Source organism: Rhinolophus ferrumequinum, chromosome 10, assembly GCF_004115265.2.
Source record: "Rhinolophus ferrumequinum isolate MPI-CBG mRhiFer1 chromosome 10, mRhiFer1_v1.p, whole genome shotgun sequence".
Taxonomy (NCBI): Eukaryota; Metazoa; Chordata; class Mammalia; order Chiroptera; family Rhinolophidae; genus Rhinolophus; species Rhinolophus ferrumequinum.
Genome location: NC_046293.1, coordinates 8,391,896 through 8,418,626, shown reverse-complemented (window position 1 = coordinate 8,418,626; position 26,731 = coordinate 8,391,896). Strand labels below are relative to the sequence as shown.

Sequence of the window (26,731 nt, the reverse complement as noted above, 5' to 3'; positions counted from 1 at the left end):
CTCAGAGTAAACATCATGTTTATTGTGAACATTCAACTTTACAAAAACAAAAAAGTAACAAAATCCATGACATATCACACGCACACACGCACACACATACACACACATTGCATCTCCTGTCACTTTATGTACAAAATCAGGCCAGCAGGAGAGGAAGGGGGTGGATAGCCATTAGGGTGTACTCATTTCACAACGTCCAACAGCTATACATGCTTGTTCACTGTTCAGCCGGGGCCCACGAGGCCTGTCTCCACCCAGCAGGGTCAGAGGTCAAGGGTCACGGTGGAGGTGGGGTTTGGGAGAGCAGGCAGCTGAGATAAAGGGGGTGGACAAAATGATCCCATCTCTGGGAGGAGGGAGAGAGGGCCACTGCATCGTGGAGAGAGCACTGATTGCAGTCAGGAAGCTGGGCTCAGGTCTCCCGGTGTCCCTTGGGACCCACCTTCTGTGGGCCCTCGTGTCCTCATCGGTAAAACGAGGGCTTTGACCCCCTCTATGAGCCCTTCTGTAGAAATCTGTGGTCCGAGGTCACACACAATTATGGCAAGGTGATCTGTTCCCTTGGGATGTTGACTTGGGGCACAACATGCCACAAAGGTGGGAAAATCTGGCAGATAAGAGCTGCAAAGCACCTGGGGCAGGGCTTGGCCCAAAGCAGGAGTCTGACATGTTTCCTCCCCTCCCGGGCCTGGGGCTTTTGGTAGACAGTCCATCTTCCCTTTCAGCTTTCCTGGAAATGCCAGCCAGTAGAGTGGTGGGCACACTGCAAAGGGACACGTTTCCTGAAGGGACTGAGACCCCTCCCACAGCCTCACCCGAGGGGCCCCTTCCCCTGGAGTTGGCCCATCCCAGGCCTCTGTTCCTCCACCTCAAGCTCTATGGGGTGGTGAATGGGATTAGGCACATGCCTTCAGGCCAAAACACACCAGGAGCAATGACACTCAACTGCCAGTCCACAGAGTGGCGGTGACTCCCCTTGGCCTGAGGGGTGGGCCCTCGATGTAACCTGCCTTGGTTTGAACTCTGGGCTCCATCACTTGCTGGCTGATTGACACTGGGCAGGTTACTTAACCTCTCTGTTCCCCAGTTTTCTTCTTTATACGATAGGGCTAATAGTCCTAGCTTATAACTGTGTTATGAGGATAAACGAGATGGTGCCCATGGAGTACTGAGCACGGAGCCTGACACTTAAAAAGGAAGTAATAAACATGGGGCTCCAGCATCGCTAGCAGACGGGAGCGGTTTGGGGAGGCAACCGAACACCATCTCTAGCTCCTCTTCCCCTGTCTTCTTGGCTGTGCCCCGGAGCAGCTGAAGATCAAAGCTGAAGTCCAAACAGCAGGCACTCAGCAAATGTATGGAGGGATGGGGACTTTGGGGCTTCCATTTTCCTGGAATGGAAATGGGGGTCCAGGCCACTCACCAGTGGTCTAGACTCCGAGCTTGCACCCCAACATCTCCAATTTGTTCCTGTTCCCTCTGGAGGGCTGACCAAGGTCACTCAGCACAAACGTCAGAAGTCTCATCATCCCCATAACAAAGCAGAAAGGACTTGGGATGATGCCTGGGTGGACTCAAGTGATCAAATAAGTCCTGTGAACCCCCACATTTCCCCCAAGGCCTCCACAAAAGCTGCTTCCTTAAAAAACAAAAATAGAAACCTAATAAAGCCCAGCGTCCAGTGTCCCTAAAATTTAAGTTCCAAATTCTGCCATCACCCCAGCAACAGTGTATGTCACTATGAGATGCTTGACCGAGCACTTGGGCTGATGTCATTGCCGTTACCAGGGCAACCGAGACCTCAACAGGTTCTGGCTGAAGCACGCCATTGCTCCTTCTAGGGGGATTTGGGCTGGAGGTGCTCTTGAAATGGAAAGCGGGATCTGGGTGCTGGACTGCATCTCAGAGAAATCTCCACGGCACTGGTCCCACACTGGGCCCAGAGCCTGCAGCTCTTGTACCAGGCCTCAGACTAAGCGATCATGGGGGGAAGAGGCAGGGAACAAAAAGGAGGGCAAAGGCACCAGAGCCCACTTGAGTCAGGTAGCCTGCAGCTGCCCAGACACCTGGGTTCTCAGCTCTCCATTCCTCCCAGAGTGCCGGGGGATCACACCTCTCAGGAGATACGGGATGCTAAGATGTGTGGTTCGTAAAGGAGGATACTCCAGTGGTCATGTTGAAGAGCATTTTGACCTCTCAAATGTCCATCCTCTAGTGTAGGCTGGACTCAAAGACCCTCATAGGCAGGCAGTATGATGGGGGAAGAGCACTGAAGAGGGAGTCAGAGTCCTGGGTTCTATTCTTGGCTCTGCTCCATTGTGCTGTGTGATCCTGTGGAAGTCACTTGCCCTCTCTGAGCTCTTCCCTATCTGTACAAGTAAGGAGTCAGACTGGGTGGCTTTCTCAGGTTTGACATTCTTCCATTCTCTTGGGGGAGCTGGTGAAGGCTCAAGCGTGGGGACCAGGAAGCCACCAGCCTTTAAGACACTCTCAGATAGGCAAGGGTACCAGGCTGGGGGGAGCCAGAAAAGCTGATTTTTATGATCTGTGCATGAGGTTAGTCTATCTTGCCCCTTGCCCTTGCCTCTGACTCTCTGGGGCCAGCTGCTGACTGACTCATGCCTAGCAAGATCCCATCTGCTGCCCAGTCCCGGGACCTACCCCTGCTATATCTCTCGGTCACCAGGAAAATTCTCAGTCTTGCCCACCTTATCCACCTGGAATCACAGACCATCTCATGTTTGGTCTGGAGAGCTCAGAAATAACCAAAGCAAAGCCTCAGCTCACAAATGAGGAAGGCCAGCCCAGAGAGGGCAGGGATTTATAGAAGGCCTGGGCTGGCTAGGAACCAGAGGCTCCTCCACCTTACCCAGCGCTCTGCACACTACTCCCTGCTCACTCAGCTTCTTTCCTCCCTCCCTCCCTGTTTCCCTCCCTCCCTCCCTTCCTTCCCCAGAGGCTGCAGGGCCATGCAGAGGTTGTAGGTGATGTGGCTCTGCCAGAGCCTGGGTCCCCTGGGGCACAGTGCTTCTGCTCCATGCTGCTCCCAGCTCAGGCTGAAGTGGCCCAGGCCTTGTCCTGGCCACAGAGGTGACTATGCCAGCAATGGGCACAGCTGTACGTGGGCACAAGGGGTGACTATGGCCCTTTGGCCTCCTGGGGTCTTGGTCCCTAACTCTCCAGGCCAGAGCTCCGGGAAAGGAAGGGAATGTCCTGGAAATTGAGGTGGGGCTGGGACAGGCATGAAACCAACATTCAATCCACTGCGCACAAAGAAACAAGGAAAGAGAAGACAGAGAGAGGGTGAGTGTGCGGGTGGGGTGGGGGTGGGGGGAGAGGCTCCATCAAGATCCCACTGCTCTTGACCGTCAGCTGGTGGAAAGATGAAGGAGGGGTGAGTCTGAGTCTCATGTCTCTGTCATCCCCTTCTCAGTGGGGGAACAGCTATACAACCTGTTGTCCTGAAGGGGAAGAGGCCAGGCCTGTTGCATGGGGAACGGGGGGCAGATGGCCACCCCTGCCACTGAGATAGTGGGCCTTACCCCCAACGCAACCCCGGCGGAGAGACTGTTGAGGTCAGTGGGATCAGATGTGGTTGATGGAACAGGGTGCGGTGGGCGTGAGAGATGGTGCCATTATCATGCCAGGAGGGTGGGCAGAGCCATGGGCACTGCTACCCCCACCCCCCATAAGGCTCTGGACTCACCCTAGGCTTGGCCTGTTAACTTGAGCTGCCTGTCCCCATCCAAGTGGGATCAGGAGACAGCCACGGCAGGGCAGGGCATTCTGGAGGTGGGGTGTAGGTGGGGAAATGAGAGGCATGGCCAGGAGTGAGGCAGAAGGGGAGGCCAGTGTGTGGGTAGGCTGTGGAGGGAATGTGCCCCCCTCCTGTAAGGTCCCCAAATTGGCAGGCAAGGGAGGGGCCCTGGACGAGGTGGCCCCTCATGCCTTAGCCCTCCCCTTGCAGACATCGAAGGTGGCCTTTGTTGCACCCCCAAAGGCCTCCACCAGCTTGTCTTCCCAGGGGACGACATTGCCCAGCAGTGGCCCAGTACAGTTGGCAATGCCCAGGACCTGGGCAGGTGTCAGGGCATGGTCCCACAGGTTAAACTGGGCAATGTCACCCACGAAGGCTTGGGTAGCATCAAACCGGCCGCCCAGGGTGTCCTGGACCGAGAGAGAGGAGAGAGACAGAGTAAGGGAGCAGAAAAGACAGGCAGGCAGACAGAGAGTCAGGCCCCTGTCCCAGCTGAAGCCCTGCCCACATGGGTCTAGCCCCGCCCCTAAGGTTCTAGCCCCGCCCTTAAGGTTCTAGCCCTCCCCTAGCAGGTCTCTGCTCTCTCTAGGTATCAGTCTGCTCGACTATCTAGCTGCAGTATGCCTGGGTCAGACTGAGTGATCACTGCTGTGCTTTCAGGGTCCCTGCACCTAACCCCTCCTCCTCATGGGCCCTGGTAGGTGGGCATCTACTTGGGCCTCAAGCCCCAACATCACCCTGAGCCTTACCTGCTCTTGGCCCAGGATAAGGATCCCATGAGGCTTGATGGGGTGCCAGGCAGCCAGGTTCTCACCGGAGCCCTGCAGCTCCCCGTCCTGGTAGGCAGCCCACAGGCCATCCCTTGTGGTCCAGGCAATGCAGATGTGGTGCCAGCCGTTGTCCTTCAGGCTCAGGGGCAACTGGGCCACCTAGACACAGGTCCCCCATCCCCAGGTCAGAGATCACAAGGCTCAAGGGTGGAGCAGGGGGGTAGGGGACCAGGATACCTGTGTCCTTCCTTCCAAGGACTGACTCAAGGCTTGACCCTCCCCTTCCTCGCAGCCCAGCGTCTTTCCCACCACTCTTTCCTCTCTCCCCACGACCTAACCAGGCAGCTTCACTCAGATCACAGGGACTAGTTAGTGTTGGTGTTCAGTTGTTTCCAGGTCGTTTATTCACTCTCTAACAGGCCTGTAAGGTCATGTGGGGCGGGAGCCACATCTCTAGGCCTACCTTCCCCTGAATGCCTCACACAGTGCCTGGCACACAGCTGGGCACAGAAGTATGGTGGTGGCAGAACAAGCCTTGGACTCAGAGGCGGGGCACTGGCATCCAGTCCTGGCTCTGCCAGCCAACCCCCTGTGGCACCCTGGGGAAGCTGTCCTTTCCTCCCTGGCCTTGGTTTCCTCATGTGCAAAGTGGGGAGGTCAGGAAGGGATGGCATATAAATACGCAGCCACCTCTGCCTACCCCACCCAAGGCAGACATGGCTAATCAATCAGGAGCCTAGACTCAACCTCAGAATCTTTCTCATTGCAGTGCTCTCGGAAGCCACTGCTGATTGATTAGCATTGGCCGGTGAAATGAAAGGTACTTGCTGCCTATGGATTTGGGGCTCCCAAAGGACTCTTTCATCTCCTATGTGCTCTGAGATCACCATTTAATGCAACATTCTCTGAGGCCTACTTGGTGCCAGGCCTTGTTCCGGACACTGGGGATATGAGTCTGGTCCTAGCTGTAAATGAGCTGAGTCTGCACAGGAAGGAAGGACTTCAGGGACATTACTACAAGACAGAATAGCACAGGGGCCATTTGGCAGGTTCAGAGGTGATAAAGGCCCAGAGGAAGAGGGGGATGTGGGAACAGAAGACATGGAGTCTAAACACATCTGGAAAGACAATGGACTCTGACCATTCCACTATAAGGAAACCACGTGGAGGGTACAGCAGGAGCAAAGACTTAGAGGTTGGAATAACAGGGAAACTGTGAGCAGCCTGTGAGGTTGGCGCTCAAGAGGACTCCAGAGGTTCCGGGAATACGGCTGCTCTGTGCCCTGTCCAGGGTGCTGAATTTCTTCCACTAGGAACTGAGCGCTGAACTTGGGCCGAGCCAACGATGGCAGCCCGGGGGTGTGTGAAGGGAACCGGGTAGCAGGATCTAGATGTAATCCAGCTTCCCAGGTCTTCTTAGGACTTATGGGGCCACAGAGACATTCACTGCCCTCTAGGTACATCTCTTTCCTCCTCCTTCAGGACACCCACAAAAGGTCCCTCCTGCTGAGCAGGGTTCTGGTGGCTTCTGGGGGTGGGCCGCTCCTTAGGAAGGTCCTTGAACCTCTCTCTACATCCAGGAGAATGAGCAGGGCCCCCGGGGTAGACACTTCAAGACCTGGTCTTAGAGCTGGGTCACTGGGGAAGTCACAGAATCTCTGCGAGCCTCACATACCTCACCTGTAAATGGAAACACCCCACTTACAGCCTCTCCTGGACACGAGCCTCTCCAGCCAGCCCCAGGTCTGGCTCGTCTTTGGATTCCCAGAACCCAGCCTGGCACGCAGTAGGCATGGCATGCATACTGAATACACTGAAAGGGCCCACATGGGCGGAGCCCAGCGCCATGCAATGCTCCTGGAAGGGTGACCCCTGCCCCCATCCCTCCCGCTCTGCCCACCCCCACTGACCTTGTCATTGATCAGCAGCTCCATGGGGTCATGGCCCGTCTCCAGCAGCACAATCTCGTTGGCCTGTCCTGGCACTGAGTAGGAGAAGGGGGTGCCCTGGCCAGTGCCACCTGACCTGGACCGCAGCCACACGCAGACGGTGAAGGCGTAGAGCTCAGGAAGCGCCTTCCGCACACGGGCGTACATGTAGTTGTTACGGATGGGGATGCTGATCTTGAAGGCATCGGGGGGGCTGTAGGCCGAGGACCCTGAGGGGGGTGGGCAAGGCAGACATGGTGGGGTGAGTGGACACTGACGAGGGTGAGGAGGGCAGGGCACCCCCCAGACTGGGGGCTACTAGTCCCTGAGCACCTGCTATGTGCCGGGTGCCTTCACGGCCTTCTCTACTCTGCCTTTCTGTTGAGGGCTGTGGTTTAGAGCCTAAAGGCTCTGGACTTGAGACGTCTTGAGTTCAAATCCTGTCGCCACCATTTCCCAGTCACGTGACTTCTGACAAGTTCATCTTACCCTCTCTGGGCCTCAGTTTCCTCAGTAAAATGAGGTGACAATATTTTCTCCCTCCAAAGGTTGAGGGGGACAAATTATGTAAATGACCTGGCTCATAGTAAATGCTCAACAAATGTTAGCTATTGTTATCATGTTTTAGGGATTTTGGCCTATTTATTTAACAAGCACCACACAGTGCTTTCGATGTGTCAGGCACTGTTCTAAGTGCTTTTACATACATTGCTCCTTTGAATTAGGAAACAAACCTATGAGGCATGTACACTATTACAATCCTCATTTTCCAGATAACATTAAGAGGGCTTAAGTAATCTTCTCAAGGCCACACAGCTAGTAAGTGGCAGGGCTTGGATTAGAACACGACAATCAGAGGACGCCCTGTCTTCCAAGGCGTTTCCGGCTCAGAGTTTTGCGGACGCTATGAGTATGTCTTGAATAGCAGAGGGCGATCTGCAGGGGTTAGATGGGAGAGTCACTGCCTCCAAGAGTAGGGGATAACACTTACCCTGCGCACCTCTAGGGTAGGAGCCCCTCTCCCCCAGCTGGTGGGTGAGGGCTGGGGGTAGGTTTGGGCAGGGAATGGTGGACCCAGGGTCCCTAGATCTGGTTAGGGCTTGGGGTGAAAGCTGATGTGATGCGTCATGGTAAGACAGGAAGGGGCTCAGTGACGGCCTCTTCATTCCATAGATAAGACGGGACACAACTTGCCCACAGGCATACAGACATGCAGCCTTGTTGCCTGCCTCCCTCTCTGCCCTGCAGCCTCTTGAGGGGGCATTTCCACCAATCCCTCAGGAGGTGCAGTGTAGAGGGACCAGTGGCAGGACTGAGTAGGAATGTGCTTACTTTTCTTGTCCCTGTGCTCCAGCCAGGGTGCTGGCCCTGGAACCCATCAGGTCATGCCTCCCCTTCAGCTGTGTCCCTGCTATGGCCCTTCCACTCCAGGATTTACTCTCTACCTCTGCTTTCAAGGACTAGCTTGAGGCCCACCTCTTCCAGGAAGCCTCCTGGATTTCCTTCTCCAGAACTCCAGTCTTGAATCTGAGCCAATTGCTCATGGTTTTCCCTGGTATCCCCAACTTGTCCATAAGCCTCTTAAAGGTGAGCTTCACAAGGTTTCAAAGATGAGAGTTCCCTGAGGGCTCATGAGCCCTAAATCCCCATTTTTCAGATGAGGAAAATGAGACCTGGGAAAAGGAATCAACTGTCCAGTGTCACAGAGTAAGTCAGTGACAGCTGGGGAACCAGGAGCTAGGTCTCCTGATGCTCATACATGTACCCTGTCCTTTATGTCATGTTTTTCTGACCTTCGGCAGTGCCAAGGCCAGGTGTTAAACAAATGACAAAATTCTGATCCATTACTTACTGGCTGTGTGACCTTGGGTAAGTCACTTGACCTCTCTGAGCTTCAGTTTCATCATCTGTGAAATGGGGATAATAACAATACCATCCTTGTGTGGTTTGTTAAGATTAAACCAGCTGACGTGTCAACTACTTAGCCCACTCCCAGAATAGAATCAGTGCCAGAAAATACTGCTAATAACAACGAAAACCACCAATTAGTCTCTCCCTCGTGTTTCGCAGCCTCCTCCCCTCTGTTCTAGCTATAGCCTCTGGAGGGCATGCACATGTTTTTCCAGTGAATCAGCCACCCTCAGGACCCATCTGAGGACCAAGGCCTCGCCTGCTAATGCCCTCTTCGGGGCCCGGGACCCACCATGCTCCAGTTCGGCTACACGGTCCTGCAGGGCGTCCAGCTCCTTCTCCACCTCCTGCCGCTGCCGGTGGCTGTTGTGATTGAGGGCCACACGCTCCTTCTCCAGCGCCAGCACCTTGGCCAGCAGCTGCCCCTCCAGCTCATCCATCTTGGAGTGCAGGGCGGTGGGCACGGCAGGTGCGAGGGCAGGGGCAGCTGAGAAGTTCACTCGAGCTGGAAGCTCCTGCTGCTCACAATGCAGAGAAAGGGGCAGGTGAGGTCACACAGAGGGAGGACGGAAAGAGACACGGCGCTCAGAGACACCCACCACCTGAATGACCCCAGGTGAGCCTCAGTTTCCCCGTATGCAAAATGGGGCTGGCAATACCAGCTTCAGACAACAATTGTGTCTAGCAGTGCATGGTTAATTAAAATCACAGAGTCAGACAGCCCAGGGTTCAAATCCAGCTCGAGAACCAACCTGCTGTGTGACCCTGAGCAAATGCCTTTACCTCTCTGAACCCCTGGTTCCTCACATGCAACATGGGACAGCAGTACCTATTTGAAGATTTGTGGGGATGATTAAGTGGTAAGGGCCAATGAACAGAGCCTGTTTATTGGAATTACTGTCTAGAGCAAGTGTTCCAGGGTGGTCTCTGATACCCCAATCTTGCCCAGGATGAAGACAAAATGTTTAGAGTCCCCCCTTTTCTAAGTACCCGATGGGCAGGAGAATTGAGGCAGAAGCCAGGGGGCCTCTCCTTCCCCCTCTCCTGCTGGAGAAAGCCCATTCTAAGGGGAGAAAGACGGGGGAGGTTACAAGTCCAGACCCTGGGAAGGGGCAGTTTCTGGCAGACATGTCAGGAGAACATCAGTAGGAAATTAATAATTCAATAAGCTGCTAGGAGTCAAATGAGACCTTCCGCGTCCCCTGCGCTTCCTCTTTCCTCAGGGGCACAGCAGTTCCCGCTCAGCCTGCCCTGGGCCCAGCCTGCAGGCTTAGCCCCAGACCTAAGCGCATTGAATATTGATTCCTTCACTGGGCAAATAGTCAGTGAGTACCTGCTATGGGCTGAGCCCTGTGTCAGGTGCTAAAGAGACAGCTGAGGGTAAAACAGAAAACCAAGGGCACAGCCTAACATTTCCTGAGTGCCCTGGGCCTTGCACGGATGGCCCAAGGCTGGGGGCAAGTACAGAAAACCCCTCCTCAGCCTCACCGGCCTGGCCCTGGCCTTGCTGGTCAATTGCTCGGTGATACTGGGCGGGCCCCTTAACCTGTCTGAACCTGTTTTCTAGCCATGTGATGAGCGGATAAACGTGTCCCCTGCCTCAAAGTGCTGGGAGGTGGAGAGGGTAGTACAGGCAGAGGGTCATTGCCACACTCAGTGCCTGAGAGAAGGGAGCTGCCACCATGGAAAGTGATGTGATCTCAATCTGAGGTGTTAGAGTGGGGGCAGGTGGGCTAACCTCAAAGGGTCTCCTCAGCCCTAGCACCACCGTTTTCCTCAGTTTCTCTCCTTTCACTGTGCCAAGTTTGGCATGAGGGGCACACATCTGAATTAGACGGTGTGCCAGCCCCATCCTTGGCACTTTACACATATTTACTCATGAATCCTCACAGCCACTCATTTGGGTTGGTACTCTTAGTGTCCCCATTTCACAGATGGGGAAAGTGAGGCAGAAGTCCTTTAGAATTTTCTGTAACAATGGGAGTGGGTAAATCTGACACCTCTGGAGCCAAAGCCTTCTCTCTCTGTCAAAGCATCCTCCTCCCCCAGAAGGAGAAAGGCCTGCCAGGAAGGAACAAAACGTAGAATGCTATTTACACAGACACTGTTTTGAGGAGAAATCGTGCAAACTGAGGGAGGTGGAAACACAAGCTGTTCTTTTGTCAGAACCACTAGCTCCACCACCAATAGGAAGACCAGGGAGGAGGTAGGCTCACCTGATCGTGTGTGGCCCCCACTCCACCCCAGTGTCTGAATCAGAAGAACATGACTGCCCCTCCCCCTCACTTTCCCATCTGCTTCAGGCGCAGGCTGTGCTGCGTGGGCTCCCAGCCTGATGCCAAGTGGTGGGGGACAGGATGATGCCATCACCCCCACTCAGGTCCAATGAGGCAGGAAACAGGGGCTTGGAACCCCAGTTTGTCATGCAGGGAATCCAGGGTAGGGTTTGGTGTAAGTATATAGGGCCTCGAGCCAGAGCCCAGGGTTCTAGACCAGCTCAGCGCCAATATGCTGGGCTCATTAGCTCTCAGTAATAAGGATGCTAACAGTGGCAGCTGTCCTTATTGTCACACACTGCGTGCCAGGTTCTGCACTAAGGAAGCGCTGTGCAAACATGTCACAGCTCCTCTCAACAACCTGGGAAGGTAAGGAGACCCACTTTACAGATGAGGGAACTGAGGCTCAGAGAGGTGAAGTCACCTGCCTATGATCACACAGCTGCAAAGCGGCAAAGCCAGGACCCCAGTTCAGGCCCTTCTGATTCCAGAAACTGCTCCCATTCTTCCGTCCTACCCTGAGAGACTGGGTGTGTTTGTTGGTCCGCCAAGGGGGCAGAGTGCTGGCTGGCCTGCCTGCCTGGAGGGCCAGCGAAGAGGTTCCAGGGCCATCAGAAGTCTGGGAGGGTTTGGCAGGCTGTGTCAGACTGTGGCTTGGGGTAGCTCACAGAGGGCCCAGATAAAGGGACCTGCCTATGCAGTGTGGCTCAGAGGCTGGGAGGACTGGGGGAGACCCAACCACCTTGTCCCCACGTGGGGACTGCTCCTTGCCTTTGGGGAGCAGAGGGAACTCCTGGCTTCAGGGTCAGGGTCCCACCCTCTGCACAACTCATCCCTGCCCAGGAGAGCAGGGGGCCCCATCCCAGGGGCAGCAGAACAGTATGGAAAGAAGGCTTGGCAGCAGTGCTGTGGGTCAGGCGGCCTCACCTCCCCGATCCGGTCGTCCCTCAAGTCCTGTGTGAGTCTGCCTGGGCCCACACCTGGCTCCACCAGCCCAGTGACCTTGTTATGTAAAGCAGCTGTGCCTCAGTTTCCCCATCAGCTAGAAGGGTACAATAATAACATCTCCTAGCATTGTAGTGAGAATTAAATGACTTAATAGATATAATGTCCTGTGAGTAGAGTTGGCACGGGAAGTGCTATGTAAGTGTCAGTAAGTACTATTGTTACTAATACTACTTAAATATCTCTTGAAGGGGCCAACCTTTTTCCAAGTCCAACCATCAATCTTTTTGTTTACTCATTATATTGAGAAAAAAAGCAAGTTACAGAAGAACAGTTAGATTCCATTTAAATAAAGTGGCAAAGATTCAAAACTAAATCACCTATTTGCAAAAGCATGAAGAAATGCATGGAGAGAGAACTACAAATGCAGGACAGTGGTGACCCTCTCCTGGGGGTGGGCGGTTTGGGCCTGGGCGTGGGGAGGCTCTGAGCGGCAGTGGCTAGTTGCGAACATTCTGGTTCTTGAGCCTGGGTGGGGATCTGGGTGGTATTCTGTATACATTTGCCCATGTCGGAGATTCTTCACAATGATTTTCTTTAAAAAATGGGGGGGAAATCCCAGAGCAGAGTCTCTGAGGGTAGAATCTAACCCTGGATCTTAACTGTAGCCTCACTCGGCCCCTTTGCCTCTCCCTCATCCAGCCCACCGTCACCTGGGCTTCTACTCTGACCCTTCTCCACACAGCAGCCGGAGGCAGCCACCTAACTGCACACCCAGCCCGGCTGTGTAAAATCCTTCAGTCGTCCCCTCCCCCGACAGATAAAAGTCCCTGCCCCTCTGATCTCAGCTCCCACTACCCACCCTGCAGGCTACACTTCATCCCCACACAAAGTCCCTGGCTGCCCCAGCTCCCGCTCCCCCTAGGGCTTCCGCCCGGGCTATTCCTTCTGCCAAGAACGCTCCTCCTGCCCCCACCCCAACTTCTCTGGCTAATGGCTGCTCTCCCTCCAGACAGCATCTTCCTTGCTGCCTGAACGAAGATGCGCCAAGGAAGAGGGAAAGAGGGCTTCTCTGGAGGGACTGCAGAGTACTTGTTCACTCATTCATTCACTCACTCATTCATTCATCCGTCATGTGCTATGGCAACGCAATGCTGTGGGTATAGGCACAACTCTCACATCAAACAGACCTGGATCATTTCCAGGCTCCCACTCCCTAGACCTGTGGCCCTGGGCAGGCTGTGCAACTCCTGCGACCCTCACTTTCCTCAACGGAGGAATGTGGGGATAACAACACAACAGTATGTTTTGGGATATAAGTAATGACCAAATGGAAGAACATACGTAAAGTCTGGCATATAAGAAGCGGCTGATAAATGGTCATAACCATTCTTCTTCTTCTTCTTCTTCTTTTTCACTATTGATAGGCTGGAGGGCATAGTGAGCAGTAACCGTGCGAGTGGGGGCCCTGGAGCAAGACTGCCTTCTTTGACTGAAATCCCAGCTGAGTGACTGGAGCAAGCCTCTTAATCTCTCTGAGCCTCCATTTCCCCATCTGACAAATGGGGATGGTAACAGTCCCATGGTTCCGGTGGGACTAAATTTTAAGGCCCGTAGAATAGGCTGGCACAGAGGGTGCACTCAGCCCTGCTTCTTCTTACAAGTGCCAGGTGGCAGGGGCCAGGGTGACTCTGGGAAGACCTCTCAGAGGGGCTGTCCTGCTCCTTGCCTCCTCTCCAGGAATGTCCCAGTGGCTCTGTCTCCACCTAACCCAGCTGGGAAGGGTCAGGAGTGCGAGAGGCAGAGCTAGAACGATCTTTGGTCCTGGACCCCGGTGCCAATTTGGAGCTGTTGTGAAAAGACAAATGGGCCTCTGTGTGCCAGGATGCCAAGTTAGGGCGTGTGGTGAGGGCGAGGAGGACATGAGCAGGGGAGAAGCCTCTCTGAAGTTCTGTCCCATACATCCTCCCAGGCTCTGAGGCCTCAGAGTAAGTGCTAGGGTACCCCGAACTCCAGACTCCCTTGCTTCTTCAAGTACTCTCGGTCAGGCTGCTGTCTTGAGAAGGCCGCAGAATTCCCTCTCGGGTCCTGCCTGCCCACACATCTTCTGGGCCCTGGCCAAAAATCTGCAGCAAAGACTGAGGCCCCACCCTTAGCCCATTTTAATAGAAAATCCTGGCTGTCAGCTTCTGCTGTGCTGTGTGGTCTTGAGCAAGTCACTCAGCCTCTCTGAGCCTCAGCTTCCCCTGAGTCAAACAAGGCGTGTGTGGGGGCACAGAAGTGCTTCCACTGTGGGTTGATCGCCACCATTGTCTGGAGTTCAGTGGGGATCACGTGCCCACGTTTGTCCTGGGGAAATGGCACCGCCTTCTCACTCAGTGAAGAGTGCTGACCCGAGCTCCTTCTACCTCACAAAATGGCCAGTAAACACAGAAAAGGTGCTCAACATTATGAATCATCAGAGATATACAAACGAAAACCATAATGAGTGCACTGCACAGCCACCCGAACAGGGAGGGTTTTTAAAATGACCATACCCAGGTTGGCAAGATTCACACGCGGGTGGGTGTGTAAGCGCTCACTGCCACTTTGGAAGAGTGTTTGGCGGTGCCTCCTAATGCTAAATCGAGCCTCTCCTGGGACCCAGGCATCCCACTCCTGGGGATGGAGCCAGGAGAAACGAGGGCTTACAGCCACCAAAAGATACCACAAGGGTGTTCATGGCAGCTTTCTTTGTAATGAACCCAAACCAGAAACAACCAAATGTCCATCCATAGAAGAATGGGTAAATCAAGGCAGGTATGCATATATCCATACGTGGAAACACTACACAGCACTGAAAACGAAACCACGGACACACACAGCATGATCGAATGCCATACATGTTAAACGAAAATACCACACACAAAGGGGTACAGCTGTCTGAACCCATCTGAATTCAGTCACGGGCAAAACAGATCTGTGGTGACAGGAACCAGAATAGTGGCCCCTTTGGGGAAGTTTGGACTTTGGGGGGTCACAGAGGAGCCTTCTGGGGCACTGGAAATGTTCTGGTTCTTGATCTGGGGGGTGTTTCATGGGTGTCTCCATACATAAATTTTCATCAAGCCGTGCACTTAAGATTTGTGTCTTTTACAAGTAAGATATGTGAGATCTTACATATTTTGAATAGACATACCTAAAAAAAAAAAAAAAAAGGGAAGGCCCTGCCTTCCGCCCACACAGCTCCTTGGAACAGCAGGCAGGTCTCATATCCTGAGTGAAGGCCTGCCAGGGATGAAAGACCTCAAGGGCACAGGATGACAGAGCAAGAGGGGTCCTCTGGGCCTCCTGCCCACCCTTCCCATTTGACAGATAGGAAAACTGAGGATCAGCGAGAAGAAATTTTCTGAGGTCACAGTGAGCAGGTGGCAGAGATGGAGTTTAAAACACCAGGCTTCTTGCTAGAACGAAGGTGCCACACTGTCAGGAGTGGGGGTTAAGGGCTCCCCGGTGTGGATGCCCCACCTAGAGATGAAGGGAGGCCAGTCACAGAAAGAGGGGCTATGGAGGTCTGCAGGTGGCTGAAGGACACTGAGGTTCCATGTGCTCAAACAAAAGGCCAATGGGCAGAACCCCTCTTGCTGCACTCTGCTGGCCCCCTTCACAGCCAAAGAGGCAAGGTCCAGGGAACCAGCCCCAAAAGGGCAGAAGCTTCCAGAATAGGCAGCAATGTAAGAGAAAAGTAAAAGCAACCAATAGAGTTTAGAAAAGGCATCAATAGATTTTCTAAGCCACTGTTTATCTGCAGACTTCCCTAAGAAACTTGAGGGCTGGGAGCGGGTGGATTGGAGGTTGGGGAGCTGCACATATATATAACCCACCCCCTTTTCCTAACCAGTAAGCATCTGCCCAAGAACTCAGAATTTAGAGACCAAAGGGCCTAGACCAAACCTAGCCCAGCTTTCCACCCATTTTATAGATAAGAACACTGAGGCCCAAAGAGAAAGTGATTAGCCTAAAGTTGCAAGCAAGAAGAATTCAACTTTATGCCACACAGCCTTCCTATTGCAGAGAATATTTAGAGCTAGAAGGTGTTTAGGGAATATCTGGCTCACTGTATCATTTTACAGAGGGAAAACCAAAGCAGGGGTGGGGGATTGCCTGGCTCTGGTTCCTCCAGACTCTGTGAGCCTCCACTTCCATATCTGTAAGATGGGAGCGTATAAGCCTACTTCATAGGTCTGAAGACTGAATAAGCTAATACGTATGTAGTAAGTGCCTAATAAATGTTACTTATTATTTATTGTTATCAGTGAAGCTCCCATGTGATTATCCTGCCAGCCAGCAGGATGAGCCTTTGAGGACTGGTCCTTACCACGCTTGCTCTGCGTGCTCTGAAGCAGAAATGGTCCAGGGCACTATCCAGCAAGAGGCACTGCCCTCACCTGTCTTTCCTGAAGGTAGCTGAGGTCTGACCCCTCCAGACGGATCTAGAGTTAATGATGAAGAACATGATCTCTGGAGCCAGACACTGACAGGGTCAAATCCAGGCACTACTGCCGTGTGACCTTGGGCCAGTATCTTAATCTCTCTGAATCTTGGTTTAGTTATCTGTAAAAAGGGGATAGGACGGTACCTTCCTCATAGAGCTTTTATGAGGATCAAATGAGACAATACACAGTGCCTGACAAGGTAAGTGCTCAGTAAGTGTGAGCTATAACTGCTTTGAAGTCCAGGGTCTTTTGTGACCATCGTCAGGGTGTTCCTTGCCATGGCTCCCACCCCAGGATGGGGGAGGCCACCAGCTTGCCAGGCCAGGTGAAGAATGTGGCTTATGTCAAAGAATTACTGCCTACATCAATCTTGAAGTTTCATTTTACGCATAAATTAGTGCAAAAATGGAACACTAGAACATGCATCCATGGCCAGTTGCCATATAAATGGTCCAACCCTTCTGGAAAGTGGTTGTCGGCCACAGCCATAGGAGTCAATATCCTCTGACCCAGTAACACCACTCCTGGGAATTCAGCCTAAAGAAATAATTCAACAGACTTAAAAAGCAAAAACTCAACTATCTGCATGAAATGGATCCTCTGCAATGAGCATCTAGAAGAAGAATTAGAAACAACCTACATCTCCAGCCACAAGAGATGGTCAAGGGACTGATGGATGGTAGAGTCCGTGACAGACCCTGGGATGTCATGGCCGTCATTACATGGCAATTAACAGCAATGCTGGCAAATCTGGAACAGTGTTTACATTTGGATAAAGGACCAAAAGGGAGCTGCAAAAACAAACAAAATGGTGGAATTAAATGTGATTATTCCCCCCCTCCAAATTTTTGACTTTTTTTCAATTAACAGCAACAATAACGACAACAAAAATAAAAACAGAAAAGAAGACAATTTCTCCTAAGCCCTCAAACGTGGGTTCCACTTGAGGCCTGGGGGCAGAGGCTGGGCCAGGATGACCTTCCTTCCCTCCCTTTGATAGTTGGCCTGGTGGAATGGGGGAGGGGTGATGCAGAGATGTGCCAGGTGGGGTTGGGCAGGGCTGTGTTGAGGATTATGGGAGCATGGGTGGGAATAGGAAGTGAACAGAGTGTGATCAGGAGGTCCTCTGGGAGGAGGTGTCCTCAGAACACTCTTAAATGATGAGGATGAGTACTCTGGGGGAAATCTAGGCAGAGGCAAGAAGGAACTGGGAGATGGGCCAGATCCAAAATGGCAGCCTGGAAGGAGGCTGATTTTCAGTGTGCCATGGCGGGACAGAGATGAGTGGTGAGAAAGTAGACCCTAAAAAAAATCTGGGAGCATCCTTTTGAGGATATTAGGTGAGAAGAGACGGGAGAAACTAGACAGTAGCTAATGGGTGGGTGGGGTCCAGTGAGACCAGTAGTCTGACCCCACGTTTGCTCCAGACCCCAGCTCCTCCCAAAGAGCCCAAAAAGACTGGCTCTGGCTGCTGCCAGGCTCAGAAGGCAGACCTGTTGGGCGGGCAGCCCCTGCCTTTCTCCATTCTGCTGCACTCAGAAAGCAGGAGGGGTGTGTGTAGGGAAGCCAGGACTCCCCGAACCTGGGAGGAGGACTTGGTGCCAAATTCCAGCCAGCAGGATACCCCCAACCTCAGCAGGCTAAGTGGAGGGGAGCCCACCCTGCCAAATGCACAGGTGCTGGGGAAATAGGTCCAGGACAAGCCACATTGCCAGCCCCAGACATGGGAAGAACCACGGGTGCCATCTGGGTGTGGGGGCAGGAGCTAGGGCAGGCAAGAGGAAGTCTTTTGAAAACCAAATCTTTTTCTTCTTCTTCTTTTTTTTTACATTAATAAAGTCTATTTTCTACAAGGAGGGTTTGTTCCTACTTTTATTTTTTGGCTATTTAAAACATTAGTAATGTTATAGCTTAAGGATAAAAATAGCAATCACTCTGATTGAGCATACCTCTGCCAGACACTGTTCTGGTTCCTTCACAAAAATTAACTCACTTGATCCTCCCAACACCCCAATGAGGTACCGTGTTTCCCGGAGAATAAGAACTAGCCAGACAATCAGCTCTAATGCGTCTTTTGGAGCAAAAATTAATATAAGACTCACTCTTATTTTACTATAAGACCCAGTCTCATATAATGTAATATAAGACTGTGTCTTATATTAATTTTTGCTCCAAAAGATGCATTAGAGCTGACTGTCTGGCTAGGTCTTATTTTCGGGGAAACATAGAAGGTGCTATTATTGTCCCCATTTTGCAGGTGAGAAAACTGAGATGGCCCTTCTCTGCTGACTTTCAGCATTTCCCTCATTATTATTATTTCCTGCTCTTGGCTCTCATCCTAGAAATCCCCAGAGCTGGAGTGGGAAAAGGGGAACGCTGGCCTGGGAGACAAAACTCGGGCTTTCCTCTTGACTCTGTCGCTCACCTTAACAGGTCTCTGAGACCCAGGTTTCCCACCTGTAAGGTTGAGAGGGTTTTCTGTGACAGCTGCCTGGCTGTGCTCTGACGCCCTGTGAGGCAGGTGCTGACACCAGCACAGACTTTTAGGGGGCCACTGGACCATGGACATGGCCAGCCTTCCACATACAGGCATCACCTGTGCTGCTAGGCCAGAGATTTAACTGAGAGAGCCACAGGGAGTGGGGTTTCCTACATTTCTTTCCTTCCAGCCTCTCTCCGCCCTCTGCTTTTGCCAGGTGCACTGGGTTTGGTAGGAGGTATAAAGGGGCAGCTGGTGCTTTGGCCTCTTTCTCTCCCCTCCTTCCACAGATTCAATTTTGTTGCTAACGCCCTTCCCTGCACTCTGGAAACTGTAAATGGCTGGAGGTGGTCAGTGTCTCCTGGATGTCTGTCCTGCCTTGTCTGTCCAGCTTCCTCTTCTGAGGGTCCCAAATAGGTTCTCACAGGGAGGTAGGGGTCTGGTGGCTTCAAAGGAGAAATGAATGGCCCAGGATTACAAGACTGCCAAGTGCAGACACCCCGTCAGACCTCTTGTCTGACCCCAAGCCCGAACGAGGATGTCTGAAAAGGGTGAGTGTTAAAGGAGGAACCCGGATGGGGTTCTATTCTCCACTCAGTCCCCACACCAGAGCTATGGGCTTATAGGTACTCCGGCCAGGCGAGCACCGTCTGGGCTCCTGCACTCATGTGCTGGTCCGATCCCAGGTGGGGGATACGGGAGTGGGAGGAGCTGAGAGGCACTCGTGTTTGGCTTATGGGACACGGTTCCCCACTCTTCGGCAGGAGAGAGCTACCTAGAGTCTCTGGACGGCACATCTTATGTCCTGACCATAGGGAGTGAATGCTGGTGCTGGTTTGCGGGTGTCTGGAAGAAGGAAATGAAACGGACATTTAACGAGGTCCTAGTACGTGCCAAGCATTTTCACACACCTACATTTTTAATCAATCCTCTACAAGTGGACACTGTTATACCCACTTTACAGACGCCGAAACTGAGGCTTACAGAGATGCCTGGAGGAAAATGGATAGGGAGCGAGCCTTTCTCGCGAGCTTCCTGTGCCTCAGTCCGTGTCAGCCTATGGCCCGCCTGCCCTACCGGAATCCTCCCTTCTCGCCTGGGAGAAAGGAACCACCATTCGCTTTACACAGATGGCAGATCCGAGGCTTAGTGTGACTCGCCATCCCGCCCCCCGCCCGGTCCCTCAGCGCAGCGGTGCGGGTCGGATCCCGGGACGCCCTCGAGCGGCCCCTCCCACCCCAGAATGCCCCCCGACGGCGCAGCGCGGGGCGCAGCGCTCACCTCGATGCGGTCGATGCGGTCCCGGAGGGCGCGCACGGCGTCCTCCAGCTCGAGGATGAGCGCGGGCGAGTCCCACGGCCCGTCCGCCATGGTGTCGCGGCGAGGCCCGGCGTCCTGGAGGCCGCGCGGCAGGCCGCTCTCGCAGCGGCCCAGCTTGCTTGTGAGCTCGCGGATGGTGTCCTGGTCCGCGCGGATGCGCGCCTCCTGCTGCAGCGCCGTCTGGCGCAGCTGCTCCGCTGTGCTCTGCAGCAGCAGCAACTCCTCCCGCTCGCCCGGCGCCGCGTCGCCCTGCTCAACCCCCGACGGGCAGGCGGCCGCCAGCGGCGTGCACAGGAAGCGGCTGAAGAGGGGTACGGGAGGCAGCGGGTGCGCGCTGGCCGCCGGCGCCCCGGGCAGAGCGGGGGGCCGGGCCGAGCCGCCAGCGCCGTGCAGCGCGCTCAGGCTGCGCTGCGGACCCTGGGACTCGGCGGCGGCGCCCGAGGCCGCCGAAGCGTTGTCGGCGCCTCCGGGCAGCGCCCGCGCCGGGCTGGCCGCCAGGGGCACGCTGGCGATGATGCATATGACGGCACCGAGGAACGCCAGCATGCCCGCGGCCAGCAGCACGGCCAGGAACTTCAGCGTGAGGCGGGCGGCGGGGCCTCCCGAGGCCCCCAGCAGGCGCAGCGGCGGGGTTGGGGCGCGCGGCCCGGGAACGCGGTGCCGAACGAGGCCGAACCCGGAGGAGTCGGAGCTGGAGCCGGAGCTGTTGCCGCGGCCGCTGCTGCCGCCGCTCTGAGCCCGGGCGGCTAGAGCAGGAGAAGACAGCCGGCGGGCGGGCGGGGAGGGGGAGCGCACGCGGCGGCCCCGCCCCGCCGGCTCCCCCGGGCCGGCTCTGGATCAGCCCCGCACCCGTTCTGTGCCGGGCGTGAAGGTGGGGGCTCCGCCCGGGATGCGGCAAGAGGCGGAGGGCGGCGCCGAGAGCTTTATCCTGCCGCTGTCACAGCGCAGAGTGGCGACCCGATGGCCGCGCGGACTCCTGGGCGACCCCCCAACCCCACCCTCCAGTGCTCTAGACCCCCACCCCGAACCGGTAATGCCAACGGCTACCTTGCGGGGAGCTTTCCCCTGTATCACGCGCTGTGCTGAGCGAGTTACAAGCTGGGTCCCAATTAAGCCTCACCGTGGACATGCTCACAATATAAATGAGGAAACTGAGGCCCACTGAAGTCAGGTCGCTGTCCAAGGTCACACAGCTAGTATGCTTTGGAGCAGCACTTGGGCTCAGGCACACCTGACTGGACGCAGACTGTAGGATGGAGTTGGGGTGGGCATGGGGAGAGGAAGAAAAAAGGCCGGTGTTGGAGGCAGGGGACTGGAGATTTTGACACAACCTCTATTTATACAATGGCCACCAACCTGTCACTTCTCACCCCCAACCTCCTGAAGGAGAAGAGTTCACTCCCCTCCACCTCCATCAAGAAAAAAACATCTTCCTGTGATCTCCAAGAGTAGCAGAGGTTCCTCCTCTGACTCTTTGGGGGCACAGACCACCAAGAGAGAAGCCCCCTCTCCCAGCTGCAGTCTACATTAGGATGGCAAGCCTTGGTGTCCATGTGGACCACGCCCAGGAAGGAAGAGCAGGAATGGGAGCGGGATTGGTGTGGGGGTGGGGGAGGAGCCTTTTACTTTCTCCTGTCAAACATGTCTATCTATATTTTGTTGCAAATTAACTTTGCAATTAACAACAACAAAAGCCTACCATCCTTCACAATCCAGTTCCTGTTCCAGTTTTCCACAGGCATTTTCTGACCGAAGTGGGTTCCCAGGGCTGGAAGGGCGTTCAGAAGGCTGTGATGTTCTCGCTGCAGCCTGGGATAGAGAAGAGGGGCTTTGGCTCATGGGAGTCACCAGCCAAGGCCACACCCTTCCAAGCCCACATTCTTGACTGGCAGGGAGGCTCAGACTGGGGCTCTGGACCCCCATGGCTACCATGTAGGCTCTGCACAGTGCTGGTGGTGGGGAGAGACCAGAACACTGCTCAGGAGGCAACAGCCCTGGAGGACCCTGCCAGGCCATTGGGAACCTGCCCAGTGGTCCCTAGGCACATACCACACACCCGACCCCCAGCCCCAGGATGATGCCTGCCCTGCGTACCCGATCTCTGGGAATCAGGATCATCTGAATTGTAAAGTAGGAGCGGAGCAAATGCAAGCTCTACACCATGAACACCTGAGCCGTATGTGCATGGACGTGAGTTAGTACCCCTTAGAGCTGTGACCTGGAACCCCCATCAGGCAGCACAGCTTGGAGGAAGCATCTGTAGACGGAGAGGTGGGCCAGGCTCTCTGAAGGTGAAGGCAGGCAGTAGGGGGCTGCGAAGTCCTGAGAGTGCATGGGGCATTGGGAATCCTGGTGCATTCACGTGTGTTCTGTGAAGAAACAAACACACACATAACGTCCTGAGGAGAAACTGTCCTAGAAAATCCGTGGAAGGACAGGGGAGGCCAAGATAGGGGACTGCTGCCAAGAGCTGCAGAGCCATTGTGGCTTGGGCACCACATGGTGCCACCTTTATATGAGCTGCCCTCTGAGAGTTGGGGACACTTGGATAAGTGGGTCCAGAGGCTGGAGTTGAATCTTGTTTAAACTGGTCTGTTTATCTGCTAAGATGACTTTTTAAAACCTGTAATATGAACAGGTCACTCTCCTGCTTATAAACACATTGGTAGTTCCCCATCTATTATGGAATAAAATCCAATCTCCTTAAGAGGCAGTATCACTTAAGGGCGTGGATTTTAGAGCCACAGGGCCTAGTTCTAAACCTGCCTCTACCTGTTACCAGTTGTGTGACCTCGTTTTCAAGGAAGGTAAAGTCTCAGGCCTTTCACAGTTGTTGACACCCTCTCTGTGCCTCAGTTTTCCAATCTATAAAATGGGGGAATAATAGGAGTATGTGGAAAGCCTCAACAAATGTTGGGTGTTATTATATCAGCTGCTCTTGGTGTGTAAGATTGTTAGTAATTAGGACACTGCTCACCCTTCCAGCCTCATCTCCTATCCCTCACTGCCTGGAGCAACATCAAACCACACAATTCCCCAAATACACCAGTAGTCTCCTCTCTCTGCCTTCATTCATGCTGTCCCCTACCTGGAATGCCACGCCCTTCTTCCTTGAGTCATCTCATCCCCAGCGGCCAGCAGGGGGCCCTGCCCTGGTAGCTACTCCCTGTTTGCAGAACTAGTTCCCTCATAGGCAACACTGGCTTCTGCTGGGGGCACAGGGAGAGGCTAGGACAGGAGGTCCTGAAACCCATCTTTCTGAGCCTATGGAAAGACATCTCTTTAATCCTAACACAGAATCCCTCAAGAGATGGTCAGAAAAGGATTCTCAGGGGCCTTCCTATGGTGGCAATAGTCTCATAATTTCCCTCTAAATTTTCATGACTCCTAGGTTTTTTATTTCTTCACTTTCATTCCATTCTTCGGGTAAGGGACTTCTGCCCTAAATGAACAAATATAGTCATTCATTCAAAATATATCTTTTGAGACCAAGCACTAGGGAGAATTGGAAACAAGACAAGCTCACGCTTTATATTGTAATGGGAAGACAGGCAGTAAACAAATGAATAATTACATAAACAAGTCAATTTATAATAGTAATGAGAACTACAAAGAAAACTGAAAGAGTAATGATAGAAAATTACAGGAGGTGTATGATGGGCATTAATTATAAGGTTGTCAGAAAAGGCTTGCATGTGAGCTGAGACCTGAATGACCTGAGAAACCAGCCATGCAGATATTTGGGGAAAGACTGAGTGTTCTAGGCAAGTGGGGAACAGCAAGTTTCCCAAGTTCTGGGGAACAGCGAGTGCAAAGGCCCTGAAGCAGAAACAAACTTGGTATGTTTCAGACCGGAAAGAAGGCTAATAGGGCTGAAGCAGAATGGAAGCTGGAGAGGAAAGCAGGGTGAGGTCATGTGGGCTTATAGGCTAGGGGAAAGGAATGGGCTTGATTCTAAGGCCAGCTGGGGGGGGGGGCTTTAAGCAGGGAAGTGGCATCATGTGGTTTGTGTTTTTAAAAAGTCACTGTGGGGCCGGCCCGGTGGCTCAGGCAGTTGGAGCTCCATGCTCCTAACTCCGAAGGCTGCCAGTTCGATTCCCACCTGGGCCAGTGGGCTCTCAACCACAAGGTTGCCAGTTCAATTCCTCGAGTCCCGCAAGGGATGGTGGGCTCCGCCCCCTGCAACTAAGATTGAACACGGCACCTTGAGCTGAGCTGCCGCTGAGCTCCCAGATGGCTCAGTTGGTTGGAGCGTGTCCTCTCAACCACAAGGTTGCCGGTTCAACCCGCAAGGGATGGTGGGCTGCGCCCCCTGCAACTAAGATTGAACACGGCACCTTGAGCTGAGCTGCCGCTGAGCTCCCGAATGGCTCGGTTGGTTGGAGCGTGGGCGCTCAACCACAAGGTTGCCGGTTCAACTCCCACAAGGGATGGTGGGCTGTGCACGCTGCAACTAGCAACTGGCGACTGGACCTGGAGCTGAGCTGCGCCCTCCACAACTAAGACTGAAAGGACAACAACTTGAAGCTGAACGGCACCCTCCACAACTGGGATTGAAAGGACAACAACTTGACTTGGAAAAACGTCCTGGAAGTACACTGTTCCCCAATAAAGCCCTGTTCCCCTTCCCCAATAATAATAAAAAAAAGTCACTGTGGTGGTTGCATGGAGACTGGGCCTTAAAGGGAGAGGAGAGGAAGCAGCGAGACAGCTAGGGGCCATCAACCCTCCAGGTGAGAGGAATTGAGGTTTGGAGGTCGTGATGATGGAGAGAATTCGATGCACTGTGAGTTGATTTTAGAGGTCGAGTTTGTCATTTGGGTTCTCCAGGAAGCAGACACTGAGAAAAGGTTAGGCATACAAGTGGTTGATTGGGGCTAAGGCCTATGAAAGATGAAAAGGGAGGAGGAAGAACTGAGCAGGGAGAGCTTCAGACTTCAATACAGACCTGACAAAGTCTTGGCTGACCTAACAGGGAGCTCTAGGGGCCAGGACTGTCTATTCGGGAAGTTTTGCACTGGGCAGAAATGCCCGTTCCCTAGTACCTTTTTATGTTCAGTCATTAGCTGGGAGCTGGGAGCTGGCCCAGGAGAGGGTGGCTTTAGCTCAAAAGCTGGGGTGATGTCCACACAGACACCTGTACCCGGAAGTTAATAGTAGCTGTATTCATACTTGTCAAAACTTGGAAGCAACAAAGATGCCCTTCAGTGAGTGATGGATAAATACACTGTGGTTCATCCAGACAACGGAATATTATTCAATGTGAGAAAGAAATAAGCTATCAAACCATGAAAAGACATGAAGGAAACTTAAATGCACATTATTAAGTCAAAGAAGACAGTCTGAAAAGGCTACATCCTGTATGGTCCCAACTATATGACATTCTGAAAAAGGTAAAACTATGGAGACAGTTAAAAGATCAGTGTTGGCCAGGGGTTAAGGGGAGGGAAGGAGAAATAGGAGCGTAGGGGAGTTTTAGAGCTTCCCTCTAAACTATTCTCTAAGACACCATAATGGTGGATACACATCATTATACCTCTACCGAAACCTACTGAAGGTACCACTCCAAGAGTGAAGCCCAGTGGAAACTATGGACTTTGGACAATAATGAAGTGTCCGGGGAGGTTGACCCATTGCAATAAATGGACCACTCTGGTGAGGGACGCGGATAGTACGTGCAGGGATGGGGTCTCTGGGAAATGTCTGTACCTTCTGCTCAGCATTGCTGTAAACCTAAAGCTGTTCTGAAAACAAACAAACAAAAGCAGGGACGGATCCTAAAGAGTGTCTGCTAACAGCACCGCACACAGTAGAGCGGCAAGTTCATTCTGGAAAGGAAGCTGAAAGTGTCCCTCCATGGCTGCCACAGTCCGCCCCTTGCACTGTGAAGATCCACTTCTCCACACACAGTCAGGGAGCAGCTCCTCCAGCGTTCTCCTGGGCCTCTCTTCCTGAGGGGACATTTAGAAGTGGCGTTGGTAGGATGAACCACAGCCCCCATCACTGCGGTTGGTCTCAGGGCCCCAAGAAGTATTCACTATCTCTCCCCTTCACTACTCATTCTAATTGCCCTTACCCTCTGTTATTACCTCTGTTGAGAAAGAGGGGAAGAATATTCTTTCTTCTCCCTAGCCTAGAAAAGTCCAAGGTACAACATATCTGCTCAATAAGTGAGATACATTGTTAAAAAGGTGGCGGAAGGGAGGAAGTAGAACTGGGTAGGGAAAACCTTCAGACTGTAATAAAGTCATTTCTAAAAGAATGGGAGAATGGATGCCAGATAGGTGACTTGTGGCCTCTGCCACAGGCATGTGCCAGAGCTAGACTCTGAACTCAGGGTTTAGGGTGACCACTTCAATCCATGTGGAGTCCTGCATCCTGGCAAGCCTCAGTCCTGGGCAGATCGGGCCAATTGGTCAACCAACTATCTCTCAATTGCACTCCTTCGGTGCTGGTACATAATCGGACCACACACGACCCTCTTTCTGCCTCCTCAGCACTGTGCTCCCTTCCGCTACAGCATCTCCCACTTTACCTGTGTCCTGCAGACTGTGAGCTCCTCAGTGGCAGGGACCAGCTGCGTCATCTTCATCTCTGTGTCTCCAGGGCCAGCATTTGTGGATACTCAAACTCCCAGCGAATGAAGACAAGTCCTCTTGGGGTGTGCTGTGAGCTAAAGGGTGTCCTTTCCCCAGGGTGGGGGAAGTGAAGGTTGGCGACAAAGAGGGCTGCCTGTGTCCATCCTGGATGTATCCATCCTGAGGGTCCACTCTCCACCCAGGGATGGATTGTCCCAGGACCAGAGCTGCCTCAGTCACCTCTGTAAAACAGAGCCATGGTCCTTATCTCATAGGACTGAAATGAGAATCA

At 53.4% G+C, this 26,731-nt stretch overlaps 1 protein-coding gene across 1 annotated transcript; it reads right to left on the bottom strand.

The window, feature by feature from the left end:
• On the bottom strand, positions 1-22,195 carry NPTXR (neuronal pentraxin receptor). Its single transcript, XM_033116700.1, has 6 exons — positions 22,080-22,195; positions 19,823-20,693; positions 8,659-8,884; positions 6,438-6,685; positions 4,507-4,686; positions 1-4,167 (listed from the first exon to the last, which is right to left on the bottom strand). The coding sequence occupies exons 1-6, from the start codon at positions 22,193-22,195 to the stop codon at positions 3,943-3,945; spliced, it is 1,866 nt and encodes a 621-aa protein (XP_032972591.1). The 3' UTR covers positions 1-3,942.
• Positions 22,196-26,731: the final 4,536 nt, after the last annotated feature.

What these genes read in the sequence shown, in the direction of transcription:
- NPTXR (XM_033116700.1), bottom strand. Translation starts at nt 22,195, where the DNA reads ATGCACTCTCAGGACTTCGCAGCCCCCTACTGCCTGCCTTCACCTTCA. An exon ending in CTGCCTGATGGGGGTTCCAG is followed by an intron (nt 20,694 to 22,079) that starts GTCACAGCTCTA and finishes GGGCTGATCCAG; the next exon opens with AGCCGGCCCGGGGGAGCCGG. An exon ending in AGCTGCTGATCAATGACAAG is followed by an intron (nt 4,687 to 6,437) that starts GTCAGTGGGGGT and finishes ACCTGTGTCTAG; the next exon opens with GTGGCCCAGTTGCCCCTGAG.